This window comes from Trachypithecus francoisi, unplaced genomic scaffold (genome assembly GCF_009764315.1).
Source record: "Trachypithecus francoisi isolate TF-2019V2 unplaced genomic scaffold, Tfra_2.0 Lachesis_group8, whole genome shotgun sequence".
Lineage (NCBI taxonomy): Eukaryota > Metazoa > Chordata > Mammalia > Primates > Cercopithecidae > Trachypithecus > Trachypithecus francoisi.
The window spans coordinates 58,511,284-58,532,284 of NW_022681473.1; the positions used below are offsets into that span (position 1 = coordinate 58,511,284).

At 36.6% G+C, this 21,001-nt stretch overlaps 1 protein-coding gene across 3 annotated transcripts in view; it reads right to left on the bottom strand.

The window, feature by feature from the left end:
* Positions 1-21,001, bottom strand: part of ZNF215 (zinc finger protein 215) — a 27,097-nt gene continuing 6,096 nt past the window's right edge. The window contains exons 3-7 of one of the 3 annotated variants that reach the window (XM_033205159.1): positions 19,565-20,143; positions 10,573-10,655; positions 9,016-9,148; positions 8,589-8,684; positions 1-2,371 (exon numbers count right to left, since the gene is read on the bottom strand). In XM_033205159.1, the coding sequence (XP_033061050.1) occupies positions 1,530-2,371; positions 8,589-8,684; positions 9,016-9,148; positions 10,573-10,655; positions 19,565-19,964 (1,554 nt within the window). In that variant the 5' untranslated portion in view covers positions 19,965-20,143 and the 3' untranslated portion in view covers positions 1-1,529. The remainder of the gene's footprint in view (positions 2,372-8,588; positions 8,685-9,015; positions 9,149-10,572; positions 10,656-19,564; positions 20,144-21,001) is intronic. The other 2 variants (XM_033205161.1, XM_033205162.1) reach the window with 2 other exon arrangements.

Sequence of the window (21,001 nt, forward strand, 5' to 3'; positions counted from 1 at the left end):
TAGATTTTGACATTATTTAACTAATCATAGGAGTTCACTCCAGTATACCTTTTCTGCCTTTGAATAAAGTATGAACTTTCACAAAAAGCTACCATCATCATTAATTGGGAATGTCTCCAGTGTGAATTTTTTGGGGCAGATTAAGTCATACTTTCTTGGCTCAAGAACCAGATGGGATCCTGAGGTAGTTTACAGAAGGCAGTGTTCTGGTGTACAGAGTATTAGGAGACTTTCATAACCTCATAATGTCTGGTATAAATGATATACCTAAGGCTATGGATGTCTCTGCAGCCTAGGTTCCCAAAGGTACAGTAAGTCTGCACTGAACATCATCAATAGGTTCTTAGAAACTGCAACTTTAAGTGAAATGATGTACAACAAAACCGACTTTACTGTAGACTAATGGATAAAAACAAGAGTTAAGTTCCTATGGCAAATGTCTCATCACAACATCATCAAACTTCTAAAGACCCCAAACACTTCCAATATTAGACATTAAAATAAATCTGAGCTATATACACATTTAAGAAGGATTAATAAAAACAGGTAAGATAATTATTTACCGTTATTCCAGTACAGGGCCATGGGTGGACAGAGAGCATCCTAGCAGCTCAGGGCAATGGTGAGAACCAACCCTGATTAGTAGCCACTCCACTGCAGGGCACACTTCCTTACAAACTCAGACTGAGATAACTTAGATATGTCAATTAACTTAATGTATACATCTTTTGGGTTTGAAACTGGAGCACCTGGAGACATGGGGCGAGTGTGCGAACTCCACACAGTGTCCCTGGCTGGGAATCGATATTTTTCTCATCAACATCATAACAATTATAACATTATAACAAAACAAAAACATTTTTCAAGGACCTGCTGTACTTTAAACAAACGCAGATTTTAACAATACATATAGATTAACAGCAATACATACTTCTCCCATTGCAACTGATAACCCTATCCCAACTCTAGTCTCTATTCAGTAGCAAGACAGCAAAGGTATTGTCAGGAATGGAGTAAATGGCTGTTACTGTTGTCTTAGCCATTAATTCAGAGATTTCTGTCCTTAGAAGTGTTCTCTTATATTCTCATGAGCTCCTGATTTCTTGTGACCTTCTTATAAGGGCTGAGTTTTGTTAAATATCGACTCCAAGAGTATTGTTTGGTTTTGCCTAATGTTTACTACATCAATAAATCAGGTGGATATTAGTATGCTATAGACCTATTTATGAACTAGGGAGAGGTAAGGGTAATGGATATCAAAATAATGATACACAAACACTTGTATGGTGATACCATGTTTAACTCCAAAGCCTTATGGCTTCATCTGAAAACCAGGAAAATTCCTTCAAACAGATTTCTATCCAATAATATTTCTATCCAATTTTAATTCTGTGATATCATTTAAAGAATAATCTGACAAATGTTTTCTTACATTATATTCATGAGATTTTATCCAGCATAAATTCATGATGTTGAATGAGTTCTGCATTCTGACTGAAGGTAACTAATCTTTCATTTTTTTTCTTTTCTCAGGACTTATCTCGAGTATGCAGTTTTTGATGTTTAACAAGGTTTGAACTCCTGTTGAAGGCTTTATTACATTCCTTACATTTGAATGGTTTCTCTCCTGTATGAATCATTTGGTGTCGAATAAGAGAGGAGCTCCGGTTGAAGGATTTTCCACAGTTAACACATTCATAGAAATTATTTCCAAAATGGAGTGTTGGATTATTACTGTCTTCACTTTTACTGAAGGCCTTTCCACATTTATTGCTTGTGCAGGCCTTTGCTTCAGCATGAAGTTTTTGATGCTTAGTAAGGTTTGTACGTCGGTTGAAGAATCTCCCACATTCACTGCATTTATAGGGTTTCTCTCCTGTGTGAATGATCTGATGTCGAATAAGGGATGAACTTCGGCAGAAGGCTTTCCCACATTGATAACATTCATAGGAATTCACTGTAGTATGACTTTTTTGGTGCTGAATATCTGTGCTTAGACTCAAGTCATTCCCATATTCATATTCTGAATGTTGCTTACCTACTGAGTCTAAATTAAATTTAAAGTGAGTTTTAAACTTGTCACATTTTGGAGACCCCTTTCTTGAAGAAATTCCCTGTTGTATAGCACAAATTGAGCTAACAGAATTAATATCAAAGCTTTCCTTATTTTCACTACATTCAAAATCTTCCTCCTCAGTGTAGGTTGTCTCAGGAATGAAAGCCTCTTGTGGCAAATTTATGTCCCATTTTTTCTGGTTCCTATGTAACCAATTCTCACCTTTCCAGACATCTGAAGAAGGGTGTCCACTTCCGGTAAACCTTGTCATCATCACTCCATGGGATGATTCTTCTCCAGAAATACTCTGCATGTCTAAAGAGAAATAAAAAATGCCATGAACTAGAAAGGAAACTGCTTCATTAGGAAATGGAGGCTGAACTGTATAAGGTACATGCATATATCACGGGTCTTAAACACAGAATGGAAATGTGTGGCAAAGTTAGAAAAAAATATTTATTTTATAAATAAATAAATGGTACAAAAATGTTAAAAGGTGGTTAGTAAATAAAATGCAGCTATTCGGGAATATAAAAAAACTATATAAAACTATATAGGGCTCAAGTAAAATATGGTTATATGAACAAGGATGGGGGTGGCATATCATATCATAATTCAAGTTATCACTGGTTCGTAACTAGTGTGTGAAGGCTCTAATATTCCTTCTTCTAGCATCTTGTTTATCCCAGGCTGTTCACCAACAATAAATATTCCTTTCTATAAAATACCAATTTAATCCTAATTTTAAGAATATGTCTGTATTCCCAGGCACCGTACCTTAACCAGCTAAAAGCAAACTTGCAATCTTAGTGCCCCTCCTTTTCCATACAGCCACAATTACTCCCTACATATAACAAAGGCAAAAAGAACTATAATGTAAGATAGCAGGAAGTCCTTTTTCTGGGCTCAAAATAACTCCTGATTCCAACATTAGTGCTTTGGTAGTTTTCTACTGTACTTCCTAGAACTCAAAACTTTACCTGTTCTAATTAAGATTGGGTCTTTTCCTTTCACCTGTCCTCATTTCTGTTTTATGTTCCACTTCATTTCTCAAAATTCCTCTCACTTAGCTTCTATATACTATGTATACTTTATATTCTAGTAATTTTTTAAAAATTAAATTTCACTGACTTTTTTCTTGTAACTTCAAGTATGCCTAATAATTTTATTCTCCAACATTTATTGGTGACCAAATCATGTCAGCTTTGTACTCACATTACTGTTGCTTGTTTTCATCAGTCTCTAGGACATCTCCACTTGACTATCATAGTCCTCTAGCTTAACAAATGAGAGGCTGAAGTCATCTTCCATGTTGAAAAAAACTTCAATGTCTTCATTTTTGTTTGAGTCATTGCTTTTCTAATATTTATACTGGAGTCCATAAAAAAACTGAATAACCATTGTCCTTCATCTCCCATATCAAATCTGTGCTTTGGTTCTATTCTTTTAAAAAATTTCCTGTCTCTGCCTCACCAGTGTACATTGGGTGTGTGGGGGCAGATAACTTGTTCCTTTAATTCACAAGTCTTCAGAGAGAGAAATGTATTCCAAACCTGGACCTAATTTAGATGAGATCCTAGACTTCATCCTTGATGCCATAATAGGCAAGACTTTGGGGGTCTTAGGAGAGAGTAAATATATTTTTCAAGGGGGAAGAACACAGGTATTTTGTAACCAGAGGACAGATTAATGTAGATCAAAATGGCTGCACATTCTTTGCCACTCTCCCCATACTGAAGTAGAGTTTATTCTGCTTCTCCTTGAATCTGGGCGGATCCAATGATTGCTAAGCCAATAGAATGTGGCAGAAGTGATACTCTGCCACTTCTGGACCTAGCCTTTAAGGTGACAGCTTCTGATTTCTCTCAGAATGTTGCCTTTCAGAACCCAGCCTCCTTGCTGTGAGAAGCCCAAGCCTCAAAGAGAGGCCACATGTAGGTGCTCTGGCCCATAAGAACAGTTAAGTTCCGAGGAACAGCCAACATTAACTTTCACCCATATGATGTGCCATCTTGGACATTCCATCCCATTTGAGCCCTGGAACACTGCAATCCTAGCTAACATCGTATGAAACATAAGAACTCCTCAGTCAACTCACAAAATTTGAGAATAAAATGATTGCTCTTTTAAGTCACTATGTTTTGAGTAATCTGTTAAAAGCAACAGATAACCAAAAACAGTGTTCTAGTAGTATTTATGTAATAGCAGAATTTCCAATTGTATTTCGCTAATCAAATCTTTGTTACTCATGTTTGTACAACTCATTTCTCATATAACTTCCTCACTCTTTATTATTATTATTTTTTTAGTGACAAGGTCTTGCTCTGTTGCCCAGGATGGGGTGCAGTGATACAATCATAGCTCACTGCAACCTCCAACTCCTGAACTCAAGCAGTCCTCTAAGCAGCTATGATTACAGGTATGCACCACCATGCACAGCTTATTTTTTGTAGAGATGGTGTCTTGCCATGGTGCCCAGTCTGGTCTTGAATTCCTGGCTTCAAGGAATCCTCCTGCCTTGGCAAAGTCTACATCATGATGGAGACTATGACATAGATTTTGTAGTCATCTTTAATCCACCACAATCCATTAGCTATTTGAGAAAATAACTTACATTTATTGAAGTAAATTCCAGATTAATTTATTATGTTTGGATGGGGAGATAGATAAAGTAGAATATACTCAGAAAATGTTTCCTAGTTTTAGGATGGAAAAATATGTATAAAATGAACAGATATAAAACAATGGGGAAATACAGTTATATAAGTTTAAAAAACGTGTGGCAGACACCATGAATAAAAGTAAAAAACAAAACTGAGATATTCCATTTGCCACAACTGTGATCTACAGAATTTACATAAGATGTTAATACATTAATTAAAAACCCCTACGGTTTTAACCAATAAACCACATAAACAGCCCTTTACTAAATGACAATCCAAAAAATAATTTGTACCTTTCTTATCTAATATCTATCCATCCATCCTTTTTTCTCTGATTCCTATATGCACCACAGGCTGGAGACGTAAAGGTAGGGTAAAAGGAAACATTATGCCTACCCTCAAGGAACATACAGCCTAATGTGGGAGACAAATATTCACAGAGATACATGTAAAATATAATTGTGATAACTGCTAAAAGGAAGAGTAAGGTGCTGTACAAGTGTACAACAGAAAAAACCAAGTCAGAAAGACTTCCTTAAGGAAATGTGCACTTATTTGGGATCTGAGGAATAAGGGTCAATTAGGTAAAGGACAGGGGGAAGAGCGTTCTATGTCAAAAGCTGGGATGGGAGACAGCAAGCCACATTCCAGGGACAACCAGAATGCATTCCTTTAGAATCATCTTTTCTCTGCTGCACACCAACACCTGTGAGAGTGCTTAGGACACAGTATGTAGATGCTTAATATATATTTGATGTTGATTTGCTGAAAGTAGATAGGTGTGGCTTGAGTATAAAGAGGGAGGGGAGGATGTGGTGCAAGATGAGATTGGAGAAGTAGGCAGAGAATAAAATGTGAAATCAACAATACTGAAATCAATATAGTATTTAAAAAATGCAGATCACAAAATCTGATCTCCTTGGTTGCAGTATGGTTCCAAGATTGGAGTTGGGACAAGAATAATAGAGCTAAGAAGTATGCCAAGGTGGTGGTTCAGGTGAGAGATGATGGTACCTGGACTAGCATAGCAGCACTGCAGTTGGACAAAAGTGGAGACATTCAAGAGATAGTGGGGAAGTAAAAAGGAACAAATATTAGAGAAGTGAAGGAGAAGAAGCTGTGTCAAGAATAAACTGTATCTTGTATAACTAGGTAGAGGGCAGTGTCATTTACTCAGGGAATAATAGAAGAGTAGAAAGGGAAAAAAAATCAGACTTTGGTTGCATGGAATTTAAGGCATCTTTAAGATATCCCCAAGAAATGTCATAGCATATATAAATCTCCAGAGAAAAAGTCTGATCTAAGGATACACATCTGTAAGTCCCCTATATATATGTGAAATAATTTAAGTTTTAGTTGTGGATGTAATAAACTAGGGAAGAAAAGAGCAAGAAGAGAAGACAAAACAAGATAAAATGTTGGCAAACTCTGAAATTTATCAGATAGCTACAGAAAGCTAAGTCTGCAAAAGACAGAGACAGAATAGCCAACCAAAGAGGAACATCAGAAGTATTACAAGAACCTAAAAATGTTTTAAGAAAGAGACATAGTTAACAGTGGAACTTGCTGCTGAGAATTCAAGTGAGATAAGGAATGTCTCAAAAATATGTACTGGAGTTAGCTACATGAAGTCATTAAAAACTTTAGCAACAACTGTTTCAGGTGAATGTCTGGGGTAAGAGCTAAATTGAAATGGGGTATGGAATAGGAGGTGAGTTAATGAGAAAAACAATCATAAAGTACTTGAGGCCGGGCGCTGTGGCTCAAGCCTGTAATCCCAGCACTTTGGGAGGCCGAGACGGGCGGATCACAAGGTCAGGAGATCGAGACCATCCTGGCTAACACAGTGAAACTCCGTCTCTACTAAAAAATACAAAAAACTAGCCGGGCGAGGTGGCGGGCGCCTGTAGTCCCAGCTACTCGGGAGGCTGAGGCAGGAGAATGGCGTAAGCCCGGAGGCGGAGCATGCAGTGAGCTGAGATCCGGCAACTGCACTCCAGCCCGGGCGACAGAGCGAGACTCCGTCTCAAAAAAAAAAAAAAAAAAAAAAAAAGTACTTGAGAAGTTTGGCTACAAAGAACAGGTAAGAAAGAGAGTAATAGCTAGAGGAGGATGTAGGGTTGAAAGAAAACTTTTAAAAATCAGTAATGACCAGAAAAGGTTAAAAAGCTGATGGAAAAATGAGACAGAAATGGTGAAAATATAAATGAGAAAAGGTAGGGGCAAATGAGGTCCAAAGCACAATGGGAGCAGGGACAGAGGGTATTTACCTTAGAAAGGAAGAAAAGAATAATTTGCCTATCAAATTAATAAAGAATTCAGGTAAATAATACCCAGTGTTTGCTAGGATGATGATAAAGAGATAATAATACTCTATTGTTAGTGAGAACATGAATTGGTATAACCTTTCTGTAGACAATTTAGCATAATATAAGACAACTAAATAAATTTATACTCTAATGTCAAGTTCTTCTAATAGGGTATCCTATGGAAGTTATCAGACACGCCTGAAAAATTGGCAACAACCTAAATGTCCAACAGTGGCGGGGTGGGGGGAATGGTTAAATATATTATGATATAATTGAATATTTTATGGGAATTACAAACCACATTTTCAAAGATTAGTGAAATAGGTAATCACTCACTCATAATGGTATGTTAGGTGAAAAGAGGATATAAAATGACGTATTTATTCCTGATGAATTCTGGAAAAATTTTGAAAACTGTTCTACAATTTCAGAAAAGAAATATTCAGAAACCTGAGAGATACAACATCACAAACAAAGAAAATGGCTTTAAAAAAATGTTAATACTGCATAGCTCTGGATACTGAAGTAATGAGTGAGTTATATTCCTTGTTTTACTTTTCTATACTTACTAGAACTTATATTAATATCATAATTTTATTTTCTCTTACAAAGTATTAACAAGAATGAAGAATAAACAAAAATGATGACGATAGGGAGTTAAGGCAAAAGTTAAGAAGTTCTCCAGGTGGAAGCTGAGGCAGGAGGATCACTTGAGCTCAGGAGTTTGAGGCCAGTCTGGGCAACACAGTGAGAACTCCGTTTCCAGAAAATAAAATAAGTGATACAGTTTAAAAAAAAAAAAAAAAAAAAAAAAGGAAAAATGGAAGATTACTAGAGATCACTCTAGTATAAACTTGACTTATTTTCTTTAAAATAAATAATAACATTCAAAGTTAGGTGGGCTAATTTTCATTGATGTAGCACTACCATGACCATTCTCTGTCGCCCAGGCTGGAGTGCAGTGGCGCTATCTCGGCTCACTGCAAGCTCCGCCGCCCGAGTTCACGCCATTCTCCTGCCTCAGCCTCCCAAGTAGCTGGGACTACAGGCGCCTGCCACCACGCCTGGGTAATTTTTTGTATTTTTTAGTAGAGACAGGGTTTCACCATGTTGGCAAGGATGGTCTCGATCTTCTGACCTCGGCATCTGCCCACCTCGGCCTCCCAAAGTGCTGGGATTACAAGAGAGAGCCACCGTGCCCGGCCGCACCATGCACTGTTCTAAGTGTACTAGGCACACCAACTCATTTAGTCCTCACAGTAACCTGGAGGTAGATACTATTATTAACTCTATGTTACAGATGAGGAAACTGGCAGAAAGGCTCTCTCAGGTCACATAGCTTTAAGTGTCTGTGGTCCTATCCCTAACCTTATGTGACTATTTTACCACATTAAGAAAAAGAACCTGTGAACAAAAGCCAATAATGTGTTTTTCCCCCACTAAAGTTTAGGTTTTGCTATCTCCTTCCCAACTAACAATTCAAAGATTGGGTTGTGCATTGTCTGTATGTTTAAGAAACAGAAGCTTCTTACTATGGCCTCATATCTACCTGATTCTTACCAAAAACAGTCTTCCTTGGTATTTCTTTCTCCATTATCCATCTTTTTTTCTTACTCTCCAACTTAAGGCTCTCAACTGGTTTGGAAAATAGATATGCTGCTCATGGAGAAAATAAAAAGAACAACAACAACAAACATATATGACACTTCAGACATTTTTATAGAGAAGATAACTCTATCCTGACACAGTAATCTAAGCTGCTGAAGGGTAAGGCCAGAAGAGCACCATAGACTTGTGTATCTCTGGCTCAGTATCAGAAAGGACTTTCAACCAGATTGAGTCAGAAAATCAGCTACCGTGTCCAAAGGATATTAGCAAACCTGAACCCCGACCCAAAAGTGAACTTAGTCACTTCAGCAGTCCTATAGCTTTTAACAGTAGGAAGAGACTACTAAATGGACAGATTAGGTAAACATATAGAAACCACCTTTACGCAACGAATTCAGGTTCCTAAAGTTTTCCAGCATCACATTCCTGTACAGGTTCTTTACAGCAGAGTCCAGTTGCCCCCACTCTTCCTTGCTGAATTCAACAACCACATCTTTGAATGTCACTGGTTCCTAAAACATTAAGTTCCTTTTTAATCAAAGGTGTCACTCCCCAAAACACTACCAGAGGAGGAATGGATTTGAAAGAATAGGGTAGGAGTCAGAATACACCAGAAATTGATAGGATAATGTTTGAGGTTCTAAGTGATGAAAATCAAATTGTAGTAAGGGCCAAACAAATTGGTACTATATACACTCTGTTAAGGATACAAAAGAAAAGTGAAGTGCAGTCCTTATTCTAGAGTAGTGTACATTATGGTTGAGGGGGAAAAAAGACAACTGAAATAACTGTGGAACAAAAAATTACTATGCCATACAAATAATTTACTTAAAAGGAGTTCAAAACAGGAAGAGTTTGTGGTAGTTCTGATGGAAATTTGTAATTAAAATGTAGCCTCTGCTAGGAGGAGAGGTAGGGCATTTTCTTTAATTAAGAAATGCTGCCTGATAACTGTTTTCATTTGGGACTCACAGTTTAACATCACTCATCAAATGGGCAAGATTGACTGACTGCCCAAAGTAGCTTCCCTATTAATCAGTTACTACTGCATTGTTTATTTTTATGTAATAATTATTACTCTCTACAATTACCTTATTTGCTTGTATTTGCCTGTATACCTCTACCAGAATGTGATCTCCACAAGGCTGGGATTTTGTTTTATTTATCAATTGTATTTTCAGCCCTCAGAACAGTATCTGGCATATTATGCACTACATAAATATTGGCTAATGAATAAATTCCCTCGTTTATCACACCATCAATTATTCCACTTCTCTCTCCAGCATCCTCAACCTTGTCTTTAGTGGCACCTTCAATCTCGCTGAAATATATAAACGTCTTCCTTTCCTCTCCTTCAAGCCAGTCTTTATGAATAAGTTGTCTGCATTAATTTTGTCTGCTTCCTCACTTCCTCTTTCCTCAACACACCACATCTGGCTTAGATTCCTGTGCATTTTAGTATCTCCGTGAGTGAACAGACACTACTTGGGCTGTATTTGACGCTTTAAAGCATTTCTCCCTTAAATATTCTTACCCCTTGGCATTAGTGACATCATATTTCCCTGGTTTTCCCCTACATCTTTTGGTCCTGTCTTTTTAGTATGCTTTGAGGTTTCTTCTACTCTTGCCTAGTAAGTGACATTGCTCTGGATTCTACTCTTGAGCCTTAATTCTCAACATTTTTTGAGTAGGCTCTACATCTGTAGCGTCTACAGATAAAATAAAACTATATTCTTGAGGGAACAGATACACAGAGCGACTATATGGCTAAGAGTATATCACCAACTAAAATAGGTCCAGTGTCCTGTGGGAAAATAAAAGTCTTATGTTCTTGGATGGAACCATGTTTGGCAAAAGTTCAAAGATCAAAAAATTGAAAGCAGGTAATATTAAAAATGAGCATATATGTTCAGTAACGACTAGAATCCTAATTCACCTGTGTCTTGCCTGTTCGTGAGCCAGCTTTCATTTTCTCCTTAATGTTCCCCATCTGTGGGGCAGAGTCCTTGCAGGGCGTATCTGAGGAAGAGGAAGGAAAATATTAGGGAGACAAGTTTTGCCCTAGAGCAACTTCTAATAATTATACTTGTTTTAATATGATATTCACAGGAATTATCCATAGAATTTTGAAAAAAATAATGTCAGGCCCTACCAGCAAACACAATCTTCAAAGGTCAGGCCTAGATCTTGTATTTTAAAAATATTTTAAATGTGATTCTGATATGCTTCCATGAGTTGAGATCTATTGAATCAGAAAGAGGGACAAAATAATATTTTCAGACCTCATCTATGCTTATAGCAGATTCCAAAAAATAACTAATTCTGTCATAACTAAAGCCTAACTACAGCGTAGCCATCACAGGCTATAATTCTACTTGGAGCTTATAATATTTTATCCAACCAATCCCTTCTTCAAACACTCCAGAGAGAATTCTTTTCAAGGATTGTTTTCCTGTAAGTTGCTCTGTGCTTACTATACACAGACCTAAGCAACCTGTCCACCTTGAATTATTGCTTCTTTCAAAACATAAAATTCTGAGGGACAACCAATTCTCTTATTCAGCCATTCAGTGAGAAGTTTATCCAGGGGCCACTGTGGAAGATTCATGAGTTACATCAGTGATCCTCAAGTGTCACACTGGTCTGTGAAGTTTTCACTGATTCAGGGTGAAATGAAAAGAGTAGAAACAATGTAGTAAGTTTGTTATAACATTACATTTATTCAATATAAGGGACTTTCTTTTGATGTTAAAATGTCTTCTAGTATGTTATTGATTTAAAAAATGTTTTACTTAAAAAGATTTGGCAAACCTGTATCATCTCCATCCCCATTTTAAAACTTTTAATGACCTTTGAAACCCCCCAGAAATCTTAAAACCATGCAGTTACATAATAATCAGCATGAATTCTCCATTATAAATGTATAATTGGGTTCAACAATAATTTAAACTGCATGGGGACTTCTTAAAACACTATCAGGGCAGTCCTGGTGGCTCACACCTGTAATCCCAACACTTTGGGAGGCCATGGTGGGAGGAATGCTTGAGCCTAGCATCCAAGACCAGCCTAAGCAACATAGGGAGACCCTTTCTTTGCAAATAATAATAATAATAAATAAGCCAGGTATGGTGGTGTGTGTATGTGTTCTCATCTACTTGGGAGGCTGAGGGAGGAGGATCACCTGAGCCTAGGAGGTCGAGGCTGCAGTGAGTGGTGATCGCACCACCACACTCCAGGCCTGGTGACAAGTGAGACCCTGTCTGAATAAAAGCAAACAAAAATCCAAATTTCTCAGCAACGTACCATGTGAATGCTGTAAATATTACGGTCTAACTTTTTTTGTTGTTTGTTTTAAAAGAGGGTCTCGCTCAGTCTAGGCTGCAGTGCAGTATGGTGCAATCACACCTTACCACAATCTCAAACTCCTGGGCTCAACCAATCCTCCTGCCTCAGCCTCCTGAATAGTAAGGACTACAAGCATGTGCCACCATGCTCGGATAATGTTTGTTTTTTGTTTTATATTTTTTCTTTTTTTCTTTAGAGACAGGATCTTTCAATGCTGCCCAGGCTGGTCTTGAACTCTTGGCTTCAAGTGATCCTCCTGCCTCAGCCTCCCAAAGAGTTGGGATTACAAGTGTGAGCCTGGCCCTGAGATCTGTTAACTTTATTCAGGTCTATATAACACTTTGTAGAATGTCAGTCTGCTCAATTCCATAATCTTTAGGACAGTCAGTACAATGTTGTTCCTTGTTCTTGACATTCTTGGAAATTCTTGAGGTATCTTGGAAAGGTGCAAATCCCTCCAATCAGCTATCCTCTTATTTATTGCTCTCTCTGAATATCCTTTTCTTCCCTTAGTTCTTCTCTGCTGACCTCCCCTTCTTGAACTTTTACCATCGTGTCCTCCGAAACCCTCATTCCATTCAAAGAAACATCTATATACATTCTCAAGTTCTTTATAGACTCTTCCTTCTCCCTTGCTAAATGGATCTTGGCATCATCAAAGGCACCTTTTTCCATCCTGTAAGCACTATGATCTTGGAAATTTTTCTGATCTACTTGTACCTCCCTTCCACTTCCTAGTATTTTCTGTCATGCAAAAATATCTCTTACTGGTTTATGCCATTTAACTATACTGTTCTTGATGTTATAATATATTAAGCTATCACACATTCATTTTTTCAACACATATTTACTATCTCCTATGTGCGAGATACACAAATACCTGCCCTCAGAGAGCCTAGTGTATTGTAAATGACCAACACTAAAGTAATTGTACTAGGCCAATAAAAACTGTGTTTACTTGGTTCACATTGTTGCTTTTCACCCCAAATCCTGACAGTCTTTTAATAGGTTACTTCAACACTGGCACAGACACCCCTTCCAGCAACCCAGACTGATAGAACTTTGACTTTCTTATCTCTAATAACCATCAGCAACCAATCTACTTCCTTGCTTATACTCTGGTCTTTATTAGTTAGAACTATCCTACCATGCGTATAAAATTAGATAATCGATAACTGCATCCTCCTATCCTTTCAATTTTCACATCCTTGCTTTTTGCATATTCTCCAACTTTTATCAGAGTCCCACTACACTACATTGATTCTTTAATTTTCTCCCATTCTATCATGGCTCTAGTGAAGTCACTTCACTCTCTATTAAGCTTAGAACTAAGTTTAAGAAAAGGTAAAATTCACATAATGTAAAATTCACCATATTAGCTATTTTAAAGAATATAATCCAGTGGCTTTTAATACATTCATAATGTTGTGCAATGATCACCACTATGTAATTCCAGAACATTTTCATTACCAAGAAAGAGCCCCATATTCATTTAGGAGTCATTCCCATACACTCCCTTTCCTCATACTGTCTCTACAAATTTGCCTATTGTGGACATTCCACATAAATTGAATCATATAGTATGTGACCTTTTGTGTCTGACTTCTGTCACTTAGCATAATGTTTTGGAGTTCCAAACATTTTTTTTTAAACATGTATCAGTACTTCATTCTTTTTTATGGCAGAATAATACTCCATTGTAGGTATATAGCACAGTTGATGCATATCTGGGTTGTTTCCACTTTTTAATGTGAATATGTGTCTTGAATTCTCTGGGGTATATGGTAATTCTATGTTTAATGTTTTGAGGAACCACCAAACTGTTTTTCACAGTGGCTGAACCACTTTATATTCCCAACAACGACATACAATTCCAAACAATTTCTCCATATCTTAGCTAACCCTATTCTTTTTCCTTCATTATAGCCATCCTAGTGGGTGTCATTATGGTTTTGAGTTGCAATTCTCTAATGACTAGTGATCCTGAACATTTATTCCTATACTTTTTGGCCATTTGTATATCTTCTCTGGAAGAATATCCATTCAAGTCCTTTGTCCATTTAAAAAACTGTGTTGCTTATCTTGTTATTGAATTGTAAGAGTTCTTTATATTTTCCTGATATTAGACCCTTATCAGATATATTTTCAAAATGTTTTTCTCATTCTGTAGGTTTTTCACTGCCTTGATGGTGTCTTTTGATGCAAAAAAGTGTTTAATTTTGATGGTCTAATTTATCTATTTTTTCTTTTGTTTCTTGTATTTTTGGTGTCATAGCTAATCATTGATTACCAAACTTAAGGTGATGAAGAGTTATTTCTATATTTTCTTCTCAGAATTTTATGACTTTAGCTCTTATATTTAGACAATTGACCCATTTTGAGTTAACTTTTATGCATGATATGAGGTAAGGCCCCTACTCCAATCTTTTGCATATGGAAATCCAGTGGTCCCAGCAACATTTGTTGAAAAACTATTATTTTCTCATTTAATGCCTTGCCACCCTTGTCAAAAATTAATTGGACATAGATGTATGAGTTTATTTCTGGACTCTTAATTCTATTCCAATACCACATAGCTTTGATTATTGCAGTTTTTTAGTGAGTTTTGAAATTGAGAAGTATACATTGTAAAACTGTCTTCTTTATGAAGGCAATTTGACTATCTTGGGTCCTTTCCAATTCCATATGAATTTTAGGATCAAATTGTCCATTTCCACCAGAAAAAAAAAAAAAAAAAAAAAAAAAAAAAGCAGCTGGGATTTTGATAGGGATTGCATTTGAATTTGTAGATTGCTTTGGGGGAGTATTATCTTTATGATATTAAGTTTTCCAATATGTGAACGCAGGATTTACTTAGGTCTTTAATTTCAACAATGGTTCGTAGTCTTCAGCAGACAAGTCCTACACCTCTCTTTTATTTTTCTTTTTTTTTTTTTTTTTTTTTTGAGACGGAGTCTCGCTCTGTCGCCCAGGCTGGAGTGCAGTGGCCGGATCTCAGCTCACTGCAAGCTCCGCCTCCCGGGTTTACGCCATTCTCTCGCCTCAGCCTCCCGAGTAGCTGGGACTACAGGCGCCCGCCATCTCGCCCGGCTAATTTTTTGTATATTTTAGTAGAGACGGGGTTTCACCGTGTTAGCCAGGATGGTCTCGATCTCCTGACCTCGTGATCCGCCCGTCTCGGCCTCCCAAAGTGCTGGGATTACAGGCTTGAGCCACCGCGCCCGGCCTTATTTTTCACATATTATAAATGAAATTATTTTCTTGGTTTCTTTTTAGGGTCATTCACTGCTATAGGCACATAACCTATTTTTGTTGATCTTGCATCCTGCAACTTTGAATTTATTAGGTCTAATAGTTTTTTACTGGGTTATTTAGAATTTTGGCTATATAAGAGTATAACATCTGCCAGTAGGGATAGTTTTACTTCTTCCTTTTCAATCATGATACCTTTTCTTTTTTTCTTGCTTAATTGCACTAGCTAGAACGTTCAGTATGACATTGAATAGAAGTGGCAAGAGTGGACATTCTTGTCTTGTTCCTGATTCTAAGAACAAAGCTTTCATTTGTTCATCAAGTTCATCAAGTATAATGTTAACTGTGGGTTTTTTATAAATGCCCTTTGTCAGGTTGAGTGAGTTCACTTCTAGTCTGTTTTTTATTTTTTGTCATAAAAGGGCATTGGATTTTGTCAGATGCTTTTTCTGCATCAATTGAGATAATCATGCAATTTTTCCCTTTTCACTGTGTTAATATGATGTACAACACTGATATATTTTCATTTGTTGAACCATATTTGCATTCCTGGTATAAATCCCACTAAGTCATTTTGTATAGTCCTCTTAAAATGCTGTTGGATTTGGTTTGCCATTTTTCTTTTGCTATGATGTCTTTGTCAGGCTTTGGCATCAGATTAGTACTTGTCTCACAGGATAAGTTAAAAAGTATTCCTCCTATTTTTTGGAAGAGTTTGAGAATACTGGTATTAATTTTTCAAAAGTTTAGTAGAATTCACCAGTGAAGCCATATCATCTGAGTTTTCTTTGTTGAAAGTTTAAAAATAACTAATTCAGTCTTTTGTTATTGGTGAGTTGAGTTCAGATTTTCTATTTCTTCAGTCAGTTTTGGTCATTTGTGTTTTTGGAATTTGTGAATTTCATCTAAGTGCATCTAATTTGTTGGCATTTAATTGCTCGTAGTATTCTCTTATGAGCCCTTTCATTTTATGCAAAGTCAGTAGTAATATCCCCACTTTTCCTGATTTTAGTAATTTGAGTCCTCTTTTTCTTGGTCAGTGTAGCTATACCTTTGTCAATTTTGTTGATCTTTTCAAAGTACTAACTTTCAGTTTTGTTGGTTCTATTACTTTTGTGTTCTCCACATCATTTATCTTTGCTCTAATATTTATTTTCTTTCTTCATCTTGCTTTTAGGTTTTCTTTTTCTAGTTCCTTCAGGTAGAGGGTTGAGATCTCTTTTTTTAATGTAGGCATTTATAGCTATAATTTGAGCCATGCCTTCACTGTATGTCATAAGTTTTGGTATGTTGTATTTTTGTTTCCATTTCTCAAAATATTTTTTTCATTTCCTTTGTGCTTTCCTTTTTGACCCATTGATTATGTGACTGTTAATTTCCACTTATCTGTGAATTATCCAGATTTCCTTGTTATTGATTTCTAATTCTGCTACAGTTGGAAAAGATACTTCATGAGATATTAATCTACTTAAATGTACTGAAACTTGTTTTTTAGTCTAACATTTGGTCTATCCTGGAGACTATTCCATGTATACTTGAAAATGTATCTTCTGTTGTTTTTTGGGTAGTACACTCTGTATATTTGTTAGTTCAAGTCAGTTTATAGTGTTTCTCAAGTCTTCTATTTCCTTTTTAATCTTTTTTCTAGTATTTCTGTTAATAAAATTGGGGTGAAATCTCCAATAATTATTCTTGATCTATTTCTCTTTCACTTCTGTATTTGCTTCATATATTTTGAGGCTCTAACTGTTGTAGTTATTGCTCATTTAGTAACTTTTGGACTAATTTTGTAAAGTCTATATTCCATGTTGTGTTTACCTGCATGAATCTGTTCCCTCAGCTTAGTGGTCAGCTTGTGATATCACAGAGATTTTCTTAAATGCCTTGAAACATAAAAATAATATCAAAAACAAAAACCATCACTTGGTCTCTGCAGATGCATTGTGTGTATTAGGGCACACTCACTCAGTTAGACACTTTTAACTCTACATTATTCTTCATTTCTTGCTTGTGTAGCACCTGAAGGTCAGCTAGAGATAAGAGTTAGGGCTTTCTCAGGTCTTTCTAAACATGTCTTCAGTCTTCCAGATTTTCAGAAATACGTGGGAGCTTTCAAAATCCCTTATTCCCTCAAAGCATATCATTCTTCAGCATCTCAACTGTTATTTATTATCTCAGACAGCAGTAGCTAATACCTTTTCCATGAAATGTTTTTGACAAATACACCCCAGGTAGCCAACTCAGTTCTGAGTGACTTTTGAGCTAGGTAAAATAAGGGCAAGCCCTATGAGCAGGTTTTTCAGAGAGCCACCAGACAAACCAAAGAAACAACCAAAAGACTTTCTTCAGTTCTGTATTACCCTGCAACCTCTCATTTGTCTTTTCTACTAGATTTCTCAAGAATAGTCTATAATCATGATCATATTCCCACCTCAAACCTATGTTTTTTAACTCATATGATGGGCAGAATAGCAGCCCCCAAAGATATCCACGTCTTAGTCCTTGGATACATGGCAAGAAGGACTCTGCAGATGTGATTAAAGTGAAGGACCTTAAGATGAGGGAGAGCATCCTGAATTATCCAGGTGATCACAATCTAATTACATGAATCCTGAAAAGTGAGGAACCTTTCCCAGTGTGGTGAGATAGTGAGAAGCACCATGAGTGAGCAAGAGCTATGACAACAGAATAAAGTGTCAGAGATGTGGCAGTGTGAAAAGGACTTGGCCCATTGTTGCTAGCTTTGAAGACATAGGAAGGGGAACATAAGCCCCAGAAAGAAAACGGTACCACCTTTACCTTGATTTTAGCTGAGGGAGACCCGTGTTGGATCTCTGATCTACAGACTTGTAGAATAATACATTCATGTTGTTTTAAGCCACCAAGTTTGTGGTAATTTATTATAGTAGCAATAGAAAACTAATACAACTCACTACAAAGAAGCACCCCTCAAATCCTCTAAAACTGCTCCAACTAAACCTTAAAATTACTCCTAATCAACAATTTCAATGAATTATTTTTAATATTGATCTTAATAAGACCTTTTTGTTATACCATTGTTGAACATTCACTTCTTGAAAATTTCTCCTTTCTTAACTCAGATACCAATCTTTTCTGGTTCTCTGATTTCCTAGATTATTACTTTCTAGGCTGCTTATCAGGCTTCTCTTCTTTTGCTCATTAAAAAATATTTTTTAGACAAAGACTAAATATAACCACAATACCAACACAATCACTCTCCCCAATCAATAATTCCTCATTAAATATCCAGTTCATGGCCTCATGTCTTATAAGGTCCACACATTCACATGATTTAAAAAACTTAAAAGATGTGTAACTAATCTCCATATCACTTTGCCATACTCCTCCCTATTCCCTTAAAAACTAGACTGTCTTATAGTTTCCAAGTTTGGATTTTACAAATGGTATTATCATGGTATAGTTCAACATGTTCCACTATCCTCTATATTTCCTGTAACTGATAGTCACATCTAGACCAGCTCTTAAATATTGATGCTCCCTAAGGATTTGTATTTCTCCTACTTCTCTGTCCATACATATAAGCTTCCAAATCTTCTCTTTCTGAACACTGAAGGCATACTGTTAACTATATATTGGTTTATTCATTGTGGAACTCCCACAGGAACCTCAAATAAAACGTGCCACATAATTAAAGTATTACAACTTCTCTCCCCACTCCCAAATTCCACTCATGCAGGCCAGTACATGTGAATTTATGTCAAAAGGTATCCTATTTATAAGTTTATAATTCCTCTAGGTTCAAACTCCTGCTTTCCCAATGAGTATTCTCTAACACCTAATCTATCACAATAGGCTAACTGGTTTTTCTATTTTCAGAACCCTCAGATCTCTCTCCTTTAAGTGAGACATCAGTAAACTTTTTCTGTAAAGGGGCAGATAACAAATATTTTAGACTTTGTGGACAATACAGTCTCTGCTACAAGTACCCAACTCTCCTCATAGCACAAAAGCAATCATAGACAAAATGTAAATGGACATAGCTATGTTCCAATAACACTTTATTTTAAAAAATATGTGGCCCGTGTGCCATATTTTACCAACTCTTGCTCTAAATTGATGTCAACATAATATTTTTAACTGGCAAATCAAACTGTCTCACTCCCCTACCCAATCTGTGAGATCTAATTCTCTATTTCTATTACCTACAGAATAAAGTCAAGGCTGCCTAATAGAGTAGTATAAAGTCCTTCAAGATCTGGCACCTGATACCCTCTGACCTCAAAAAAAGATAGTTTCTCTTTACATGGGAAAGGTCAAGTATTTTACCTTCAATTTTTTTATATTCTTACCTTCACCTTCAAGCATTTCAATCACATCTTCTATGAGGGTCACCATATCTTTACTGTTGTTTGGATGTTGTAAATTCACCCACGTTCTGACTTCTTCAGGCAGGATTGCCAGGAATTGTTCCAGCACCAGCAGTTCTATAATCTGCTTCTTTGTATGAATCTCTGGTCTCAGCCATTGAAGACAGAGCTCCCAGAGTTGGCTCAGGGCTTCATGGGGCCCAGACACTTTCAAATACTGGAAATGCCTGAACTTTTGACGAGATGCCTCACAGTCATGTGTCTCCACGACGGGGATAGTTTCCTGCTGCCAAGAGATATCTGTTCTCAGAACCTCTCTTTGTTCATGTAGAGACAGGTTTTGAGGTTTTGAGATAGCCATCAACTTGCTCAGAGGCTGCATCTTCCTAAATAGAACTCCCACAGTAGTTCAAATCCACCTTACTAGATTGCAGTAAATCTCAGGCTTGAGCTAAGCACCTGTGTACTATATGCAGTGTGATTTAAGCCAAGTTATTTCACGGTAAGAAGGAAAGCTCCAGGAACTTTATACACAAAGCCAATATTCAGATACCTGAGCAACTGAAAAAAGATAGAAATTAACTCATAGGTAACAAACATATATTAGCATAGTTTTAAAACATAACTACTGCTATTAAAATTGCCTAAGAAAAATACATATCTGGATTCTCTTTCTATTTTCCTTTCTTAAAACTAGAAAATATGCTTTCCCTTTCTCCTAACCAGTTTCCCAAAGGACACACACAGATAAATAGATATACCAAAACAGATGATGAAGAGTCCTTTGATTTAAAAAGACTTCATAATTGAATTACAATTAGATTTATTCTATATCAGGTAGCAAACCATTTTTACCTTAAAATTAAGCAACACAAAACTTTAGGTAGGATATTAAGGTTTCAGAATAGATATGACTGAAAAACCTTACCCCAAGTTCTTACTAAAATGCTAATAAAATTCTATGAGTGAAACTGACAATAGCACTAGAAATTAAGGTAAGAGACAATTGTTTAAAATATACTAGAATAATATCCATAAACTATTATTAGGAATAAATCAAAAAGTGGATTCCCAGACTACAGTGAAAAGTTTGTATCTGTTAGAGCTTACTATGGACAATTATGCAATGCCCACCAGGGATGTCTTAGGCACAACTGAACATTTAGACTCACAAGACTACTCTTAGTCTTATTTGGCACCAATTTACTCAGAAGGCAAAAAACAACTTCCTAGCAGAATAATATGCATTTTTCTTCAGTGTGAGTCTTTGCAGAGTGTAGCTCAAGTGCAGGGAGATGAGACCCATAAACGTGGTACAGGAAACACTCTGACTCAAAAGAATTCCCCCAGGAGCCAATATCTCTCATAACAACTGAGCACAACTTTATGGGTTGTCTCAAAGAGTCTGCCAAATTATAG